The sequence below is a fragment of the Leucoraja erinacea genome, chromosome 19 (assembly GCF_028641065.1).
Source record: "Leucoraja erinacea ecotype New England chromosome 19, Leri_hhj_1, whole genome shotgun sequence".
Classification (NCBI taxonomy): Eukaryota; Metazoa; Chordata; class Chondrichthyes; order Rajiformes; family Rajidae; genus Leucoraja; species Leucoraja erinaceus.
The window spans coordinates 35,904,005-35,913,788 of record NC_073395.1 but is presented as its reverse complement, the minus strand read 5'-3'; the positions used below and the strand labels follow the sequence as shown (position 1 = coordinate 35,913,788).

The 9,784-nt window shown below is 41.5% G+C and overlaps 1 protein-coding gene across 4 annotated transcripts in view; it reads right to left on the bottom strand.

Moving 5' to 3' along the window:
* Positions 1-573: 573 nt before the first annotated feature.
* The window catches only part of tspan12 (tetraspanin 12), a 63,755-nt gene continuing 54,544 nt past the window's right edge, over positions 574-9,784 (bottom strand). For 3 of the 4 annotated variants that reach the window (XM_055650844.1, XM_055650843.1, XM_055650842.1), the window contains one exon: positions 577-1,106. In XM_055650844.1, coding sequence (XP_055506819.1) covers positions 792-1,106 — 315 coding nt within the window. In that variant the 3' untranslated portion in view covers positions 577-791. Of the gene's footprint in view, positions 1,107-9,784 lie in introns of all 4 variants that reach the window. The other variant, XM_055650845.1, reaches the window with a different exon arrangement.

Here is a 9,784-nt window from a genome sequence, read left to right as displayed (position 1 = left end):
TCGGCCCAACTTGCTCACATGGCCCAGCTACACTAGTCCCACCTGCCTGTGTTTGGCTTGTATCCCTCCAAACCTGTCTTCGTACCTGTCTAATGGTTTCTTAAATGTTGGGCTAGTCCCTGCCTCAACTACCTCCCCTGGCAGTCTGTTCCATAACCCCACTACCCATTGTGTGGACAAAGTTACCCCTCAGATTCCTATTAAATCTTTTCCACTTCACATTAAACCAATGTCCTCTTGTCCTCGATTCGCCTACTCTGGGCAAGAAACTGTGCATCTACCCGATCTATTCCGGTCATGATTTTATGCACGTCTATAAGATCACCCCACATCCTCCTGCGCTGTAAGGAATAGTCCCAATCTATTCAATCTCTTCTGTAATGGGATGCTTCTGCAAGCAACATTTTCATAGTAGCTGTATCTCACTACACTTGTGCATAAGACAAGAAACAATTTCAAACCAAACACAATACTGCCCTCCAAGTTCACTTCTGGCATTTTCATTCTACCTGGACTTCTTCAATCAGGTAAAACAGAACTAATTGAAACATAAGATTTTAATTAAATGTGTTAAATGTTTTCAACTTTTATTTCTTAAAATAGAATTGATGGTTTTTGATAAATTCAATGTTTTTAAACTTTTCTATAAAATATCAGGCATTCAGAAACTGAAAGAAGCACAGATGATAAAACTGGAAGGTTGCACTTTGAAGCAGAGGAATGTTCACAGTCATAGTCCATGGAAGAGTTGTTAAATATATCCAGCATTCTACAGATTGAACCAAATCCAGCTACAATTCCTCGATTTCAAACTGTGTGTAAAAGCTGTTTGCCACCGCATCTGTTTGCTTCAGTCCGTTGCCTCTCGGGACATGTTTCAGTAATTCTGCTGAATGACAGGCTAGGTGCTTGGAAGTCATCTTCTTTTGGCTTATCGTTTGACCAGTCTGCGGCTCCTTTTTGTCATAATACAACGTCCAAAGGAATGTGACAGTGATTATCATGGCCAGCAGTTGCACAACTCCAATGGATATCCCAAGAAACCTCAGCATTTGCAGTTGTTTTGTGCCACGGAGAAAATTATACATCTTCTGTCCGCAGCCCTGCTACAAAATAAAAAGATGTTATGGTGAATTGCCATGAAATAAAACCCTGCATTAATCTGCTGAAAAGAATGAAGATTAATATAAAGAAACATTATTATGTAAATTTATAGCAATTTATTCTGAGATGCCCAATAATTTGTAAATTAGCAAAAGATGCTGGACTGTTTCTGCCTTCTGGCAGCTCAATGCACTGTTTGAAGAAATTGCTGCATTTGTTAAAAACTATTACCTAAAGTTAATACAAAATGGTAGGTCTGCTATTTAGTATCACTACCCTTTAAATGACCACAATTGCCTGGCAGCATCATCAAAATACTACCCCAATCTAACATGGGAACAATTGAAAGCAGTGTTTGACATCGGAGATGGAAGATGCTTCATAGAGATTTAAAATACAGCCTTATTTCTTTTCTGAAAAAATAAACTTTCCCCTATGTTCCTCTTTTTGTCTCAAATGCCATTATAGGCTTACACTTACAGAACATTTTAGTGTGAAAAGACTTTGTGTGAGAAGCATTTTAAGGAGTGCAACACAAGTTGATGTGATCCAGCATATTCCAAACTTTACTTAAAAAAGTAAATTGAATAAGTATTAATGTCATTCAATATTTCTCATGATGACATGTCAGTAATTGGGTCAGCTAACTTCGAGGTCAATCTGATATTTCATGAAAAGGTTTTACTTTTTATTTGTAGAGCAGGTGCAGATATTCGTTGTAACACTGGCATTCATTGTTCATTTCTAACTGCGTGTAAAATGCGAAGGCAGTTCAGTCACTCACAGAGATGCGTCTGGAGTCACGTACGCTACTGCGTCAGGTTACCTTTCACAGACATCCATAAGATTATTTTGTCCATAAGTTGGAAAAGACACCATCGCTGTGGTCACCATACTACCACATTATTGTAATGCACAGCATCAAAAGCACTCAAACGTATTCATGAGAGGAATAGATAGAGTAGATGCACAGAGTCTCTTGCCCAGAGTAGGTGAATCAAGGACCAGAGGACATAGGTTTAAGGTGAAGGGGAAAAGATTTAATAGGAATCTGAGGAGTAACTTTTTCCACACAAAGGGTGGTGGGTGTATGGAACAAGCTACCCGAAGAGGTAGTTGAGGCAGGGACTATCCCAACGTTTAAGAAACAGTTAAACAGGTGCATGGATAGGACGGGTATTGAGGGATGTGGACCAAATGCAGGCACATGGGACTAGTGTAGCTGGGACATGTTGGTTTGTGGTGGGCAAGTTGGGCCGAAGGACCTATTTACACGCTGCATCACTATGACTCTATGACAAAGTGTAGAGTGAGAGAAGAAAATATTTCTGCCATTCATTCATATCAATTAACAGACGTACTTTGGACTTTTGAATTTAATAATATGAGACCTGGTTCATACATACAGGTGTCCATAACTCACACATTTGTAACCCAGGGACCACCTGTGTTGGTTAGACTGACAAAGTTCTTTCTCTGAAGCACAGTGAAAGTATTGATTGATAGAAGCATACAGCATGGAAACATGCCACCATCACCAAGTCCACACTGACCATTAATCACCCATCCACACTCGCTCGGTTATCCCAGTTTCGCCCTCACTACCTATACATTGGGGGCAATTCACAGAGGGAAATTACTTACAGCCACGCTCATCTTTGGAACACGGGAGGAAACCGGGGAACCCAGAGGAAGCCCGTGTAGTTACAGGGAGAATGTGCAAACTCCACACAGACAGCACCCAAGATCAGAATCAAATCCTGCTCTCTGGCCGCTTGAGGCAGCAGCTCAACCCGCTGTGCCACTGGGCTGCAACTTTATTCATTAGCAGTTGTGAATACGTCCATTAACTGGTGGCTAGATGCACGCACATTGGATATGACCCTCATTGTGAATGTATGAAGTGAATGAATTGATTCAAGCTTCTTAATTATAAGCCTTGTCTTGGGAATGCAAAGTTTGCAGATTCCCCTCATTCACAAGGACTTTAACCCCTTAAATTAAATTCCTATGCCTAGTTTCCACAGACATGTTTACATTTGAAGAAATTCACAAACTTACTAATGGTAACTTTGATCTTAATTTGATCAAAACTAAAAGATTAGTGCAGATGCAAATTGCCACCAAGATCTTAGACCCGACTGGAGTCTAGCTTCTTCTATTCTAAAATATAATTCGGTAATCAGTCTGAAGAAGGGTTTAGGCCCTGAAACGTTGCCTATTCCCTTCGCTCCATAGATGCTGCCGCACCCGCTGAGTTTCTCCAGCATTTTTATCTACCTATCATTCAGTAAATGTACATTATCTTAACCACATATCTCCCACCCCAAGCCCTATATCCCCCCTCCCATCTCTTTCTACCCATATCTTTCCCTCCAACTTCACATTTCACTTCCCCTCATCCTTGACACTCTTTTGTCTCCTTTTCACCTCGAGCCTTTGTTACCGACTTCACCCATCTGCCAATTAAACCCCTTATATTCACCTATCTTGCCAGGCTATATCCCTGCTCCCACCTCTTTTCCAGCTTTCTCTTTCCTCTCCCCCCCCCACTCACAGCAATCCGAAGAAGGGCCCCAACCCGAAACATCAATGTCCATTGTCCATTCTCTCCATGGATGCTGCCTGACCCGCTGAGTTCCTCCAGAACAGTTTTGCTCAAGAAAATATCGGAAATGACTCCGAGATTAGATGAATATCTTCTCATCCATCCCACATGACAACCTCAATATGATAGGACAGACTATCTTATGAAATATATCGTACAAAGTACATGTGCACTTTTCTTATGAAATAAATCTGCATTAAATCACAAGAACAAGGCGATTATTAATATGCACCAGAATCATGTTCAATAGACTCAGACGCAAGGCCTGTATAGTATAGATATAATATCCACCAACAAATTACATCATTGATTTATGGTGACTATTTGCCTCACTGTACAAATGTATTCAAAAATAGAAATGTCCAATACATAAGTAAAGCAGGACATTTAGAATGACATTTGATGAAATGCTTTCCAGGGTGCTGACATCCTTGTCTCTCAAATGGCCCTTTGGACAGCTCAATCAATTTCCCAGTGGGTTCACTTCCATAATATCCCGAGTATAGTTATTTGCTTGACAGTTTGAAAGCTGATGTATCCACTATTTGACAAGCAATCCTCTGTAGGACATATCAATCTCTCAGAAATGTTCATGTCAAACAATTCTTTGAACGTCACAAACTAAAGTTGAATTTCTTTTGATGAGCGTGATTCTGCCACATTGGCCTGGACAGTCAATCATACAAAGGCACAGGTTTTAAGTGGTACGTTGTTAATTTTATGCATTAAATCTATTGCTAAATGATTGGGGACTAGTGGAACCCATTGCACAAACGTCAAACTTCTACCTGCAGCTCCATGCACAAGTGTCCACAACAAAGGGCCATATCCAACATGCCCAAATCTAGCCACTGTTAACACGTACACCACTGCTCACAAATACATATGAATAAAGGGAGGGAGGTCCATGGGCACATGCTTCCCTTGCCAACAGCCATATTTTTAAAAATCCCGATCGCAGTATTATTCCCGCACAAATCAGGCAGGCTAAAAGAGACGCAAGAGGCAGCCGATGCTGGAATCTGGCACAAAATAAAAACAAACTACAGAAGGAAATCAGTAGGTCAAGCATCCATGGAGGGGGGGGGTGGGGGTGTAAGGAACACTGCCACTTTGTGTCAAAACCCAGGACTAGACCGAGAGTGGGGAGAGGGAAGATGGCCGGTATAAAGAGGAGGGGCAAGGCGGAGGCCAGTGGGTGATAGCAGGATCAAGGAGGTCATTAATGTAGCAATGTTACAATATTTTGAGATTTAAAAAATCAAGTCTGTAATTTATCCCATCAGATAAAGCATAAAAAGAAGTTTAATTTGACACCTAATTCACTTTCATATCTTCAGTATTAAAGTTACGGCCATTTTCACACTCGGAAATTAGCATCTTGTTCCCTATTGATTTTCCATTGACTTAACACAAAAGTTGTGATCGAGGACAGTCAAATGGCCATAACTTTATTAAAAATTAAGAGAACTGAAAGACATTTTCAGTTATTATAGATAGAAGCATTCTGAAACAAATATGAAACAATCTTACTTGGATGACCTGAAATTAAAGCATATAATTAGTTAGTTACTCAATTGTAGCTAATTACAAAATTCAATTACTGGATCTAAACATCTATCCATTTCTTAAGAAAAGATTAACATTTTTAAATAGCCTAAGTATACAAAGAACATTCACACACGAATTTGCAATAAAACACCATTTTTAAATCTTATTGACATTAATTTATAGGCAAAATGGAAGGGATTTAGTGTTCAATTGCTGTAAATTAATGGCCATTTAAATCAGCTTGCGAGTGGGTTTTTCTCGAACGTGATGGTTGTTGTTGCCATTGCGGTGGATTTGAAGCCCATATGCGGCATGAAAGATACTGCGGGATTGAATGGGCCCCCAAGTCACGTATTCGCAACTTAAAATTTTGAATAAAGGGATCTTAAGAAGCCCTTTTTACTGTAAAAATAAACAGCCTACCTTGCCTTGTCCCCTACATAAGAACCGTCCCGTTGTCGGCGTTCGCGGCTTTAGAAGATGTTTTTAATCTACTTTAACAATTAAATAACCCAATTTAGTTTAAAAATAGCTGCAGCGAACGAATTTCTCAGCGATTTTTCGTCAGCAACTAAGTAGGCTGAACAACATCGATTTCAACAGCCTAGAGAAAACGGCGTTTTAAACCAGCCCCCTTCTCAAAGGCGCCAAAGTCGCGCACACGGGCAGCGGCAGAACTGCAGCGACGCTGAAGATAAGTTTTGCAACATACGGTGACAGACAGAAGGAGCGGGGAGGCGGGTGGGGCAGGACTGCAAGGCAGAGGCGGGTGGGCAATAGGTGGAAGCGGACATTACAAAGGGCAGGTGTGAAGGCAGAGACAGAAACTGAAGGGTGATTAGAAGGAGGCAAAGGGAAGATGGAACTAGATGGGAGAGGGCATCAGGTGGGTGAATGGTGTGGGCAGTAGTTGAGTGGAACCAGGAGGGAAGGGGGTCAAAGATACATGAAGGGAGAGCTCGAGGTTGGTGTGGGAAAGGGGACAAAAATGTAAGGACCAGAAATAGATCGGAAGGAGAGTGGAAAAGACAGGAGGTTAACGTAGGTGGGGAGGAGATGAGTTGGCATGCAACTGGGAGCTCAGGGTGGCCACTGTGGACAGAGCCCAGGTGCTCTGCAAATTCATGGTCTTGTTTGAACCTGGTCTCATTGATGTCGTGGTGGCCACATCAGGAGCACCTAACACAGTCACGTATTACAAGATTGGAGGAGGTGCATGCAAATCTAAACCACACCTGGGAGGATTGTTTCTATCCATGAGTGATGGCGTGGGAGGTGGTGCGAGAACAAGTGTTGAACAGCCTACGGTTGCAGGGGAACGCTGGGGGTTATTGAGGTATTGTTCCAGTGGGAAGAGTAGACCAGTGAGTCATGGCAATTATTAAACAGGCAGTGACGTCATCAGTGCCGACCAACATTTGCCTGCTCTATCACCACCATCACTGCTGTAAAACCCAACATGCCTGCACCTGGTTGCTCCCTTGAGAAGAGGAAGTATCAGATGGAAGTCAGTGTGACCTCAATGACCACCCTACCCTTACTACACATCACCAAGGGATCCATTTGCATAAGCAGCTAGTATCAACCAGTTTAGCAGAGTTGATTAAAAGTAACCTGCACCATGCTTCATGCTTAGACCACTGGGATCTGTTTTGGGGTAAGGGTGAATTGTACAAACGGGAAGGGTTGAACCTGAACAGGCAGGGGGGCAGCATTCTGCAGGCAGGTTTGCCACTGCTACACGGGTGGGTTTAAGCTAAATAGATGGGAGGGGGCGGGGCGGGGTGGGGGGGGGGGGGGGGGGGGGGGGGGGGGACAAATTGGAAATACAAGGATGGAGTTAAAGGGAAAGGGAATAGAGGAAAAGTTAAGACACCAAAATTAACGGGGCAGAAAATTCACGGAGGGATAGGAGAGTATAGCCGAGTGAAACAGGAATCGATGTGAAAGGTGCGATGAGGAATGGATTAAAAGTATTATATATGAATGCACAAAGTATAAGAAGTAAAGTGGAGAAGCTTGAGGCTCAGTTAGAGATTGGTAGATATGACATTGTGGGGAGGATCGGGGCTGGGAACTGAATATTCAGGATTATACATCCTATAGGCAGGTGGGCAGAGGAGGTGGGGTAGCTCTGTTGGTGAGGGATGAAATTCAGTCCCTTGTGAGGGGTGACATAGGGACTGACGATGTAGAGTCGCTGTGGATAGAATTGAGGAATTGTAAAGGTAAGAAGACACTAATGGGAGTTATCTACGGGCCCGCAAACAGTAACCTGGATATAGGGTGCAAGTTGCAGCAGGAGTTAAAATTGGCATGTAACAAAGGGAATGCTACTGTGGTTATGGGAGATTTCAGTATGCAGGTAAACTGGGAAAATCAGGTTGGTTTTGGACCCCATAAAGGGAGTTTGTAGAATGCTTCCCAGATGGATTCTTAGAGCAGCCTGTATTGAACCCTACCAGAGAAAAGGCAATTCTAGATTTAGTGTTTTCTAATTAACCGGATTTAATAAAGAAACTCAAGGTAACGAAACCGCTAGGAGGTAGTGACCATAAAATATTCCAGGTTTTAATCTGCAGTTTGAGAGGGAGAAGGTTAAATCAGAAGTGTCAGTGTTGCAGTTGAACAAAGGGGACTATGAAGGCATGAGAGGGGAGCTGGCCAAGGTTGTCTGGAAAAGGATCCTAGCCGGAATGACGGTGGAACAACAATGGCAGGAATTTCTGGGCATAAACCGTAAGATGCAGGATCATTTCATTCCAAACAGGAAGAAATATTCTAAGGGGAGTAAGAGCAACTGTGGCTGACAAGTGAAGGGTGGTGTATGGAATAAAGGTCACAGCGAGAGCATACATGTTCTACTGCTGCACCAAAGTAACTGCAAGGAATTAACAGGCCCTTTAAATAGCGACACTAAGGTGTTGGTACCACTAGTAAATGTATGGTGTATGGAACAAGCTGCCAGAGGAGGTAGTTGAACCAGGGACTATCCCAACGTTTAAAAAAAAGTTAGACATGTACATGGATAGAACAGGTTTGGAGGGATATGGGCCAAACTCACGCAGGTGGGACTAGTGTAGCTGGGGCATGTTGGCCGGTGTGAGCAAGTTGGGCTGAAGGGCCAGTTTCCACACTGCACCATTATGACTCTCTGTCCCATTCTTCCTACGCTGCTTGCTACTGGCATGTATGATTACAGTGTGGCCTAATATTATGAAAGCACAAATTAAGATGCTAATTTTTGCAACGAATCGGAAGCAAAGAAACCCCTGTTAGAACCACAAAACTAGTGCTGGGGAGCTGAGTTTCACGAGTGCTCAGGAAGTTATGTATAAGTAGGACAATAAAGATCATTAGAGCTATGACTTACTAAAGTCAATGTAGTAATGTACAGATAAACTACTGTAGGCATCTAAATAGACCATATATTGATCAGGATTTTTCAACATTAGTCTCTGGGGGGAAATAACATTCAGGAAGAATGATAGTAATATTCTCGGTTCAAATGGTAATACAAATAAAAATGTCAAAATCTGCTGCATATTCTACATTTAGATAGTCAATGTAATTGAATTATGAATATTTGTAATGAAAGCTTTACATTTTTTAAATTTAGAATTTACTTTCAACTTCATATGTCTAAGTTATTGCTTCAGAAATGCAATAGTTGAACAGCTATAATGACTTAATAAAATACACATTATTAACATTAACATGTACCATAAAAAGATATTCGAATTGTTTTTATAATTTAGTAGAAATGTCATCGAAAATCTCTTTCACTGCCCCATCCCAAAACAAATATAGTCCCGGATTAGATTTAGTGCGTCATTTGAAAAGAAAAACCACAAATATGTGAATTGCGAATTGCCGCTGTGTACTTATATGGCTACAGTGGGGCATCTTGCACATATAATCTGGACACTAACCAAGATGAGAAAAAGAAAAAGGAAATGGAACGTTCAGTTTATTATTTCCTGGCACAAAACACTTCTATGTCAGTTGTCAAATGCCTCAGAGATCTCATTTGGCAAACGGCATTTATTTGTTGATGTGTTCTGGATGATTTACTATTTTCCAGTTCACAAGAAGCTTCATTGAAATATACCCCGTACATGATAATGCTGCTATCTGACTTAAGGCAGGTTCCAGCACTCATTGCATCATCTATTGATACTGATTGGTAATATTTTCATATTGCAGGACTACAGCCAAGAACCCGTTGCTGCAAGTCAAATTGGAAACTGGTGACTAGAAACTCCTAAGCTTGTTAATGAATATGAGAAAATTGTTGAAGTGCAGAGACTGAAGAATGAAAGCAGAAGAGCATTAAATATTTTCAACAAGCTTGTTATTGGAAGGAAGGAGTAAATGTTTGCCTGAAAGGGCCCTCTGGCAACGTGCAGTGGTGAACACCCACACAATGCATTTCATTTATTTCAGTCGGATGGGTATGTTTAACAATGGACTCATGATTTATTCCACAAGATTAACACTGACACTGAAACTGAAAGGAAA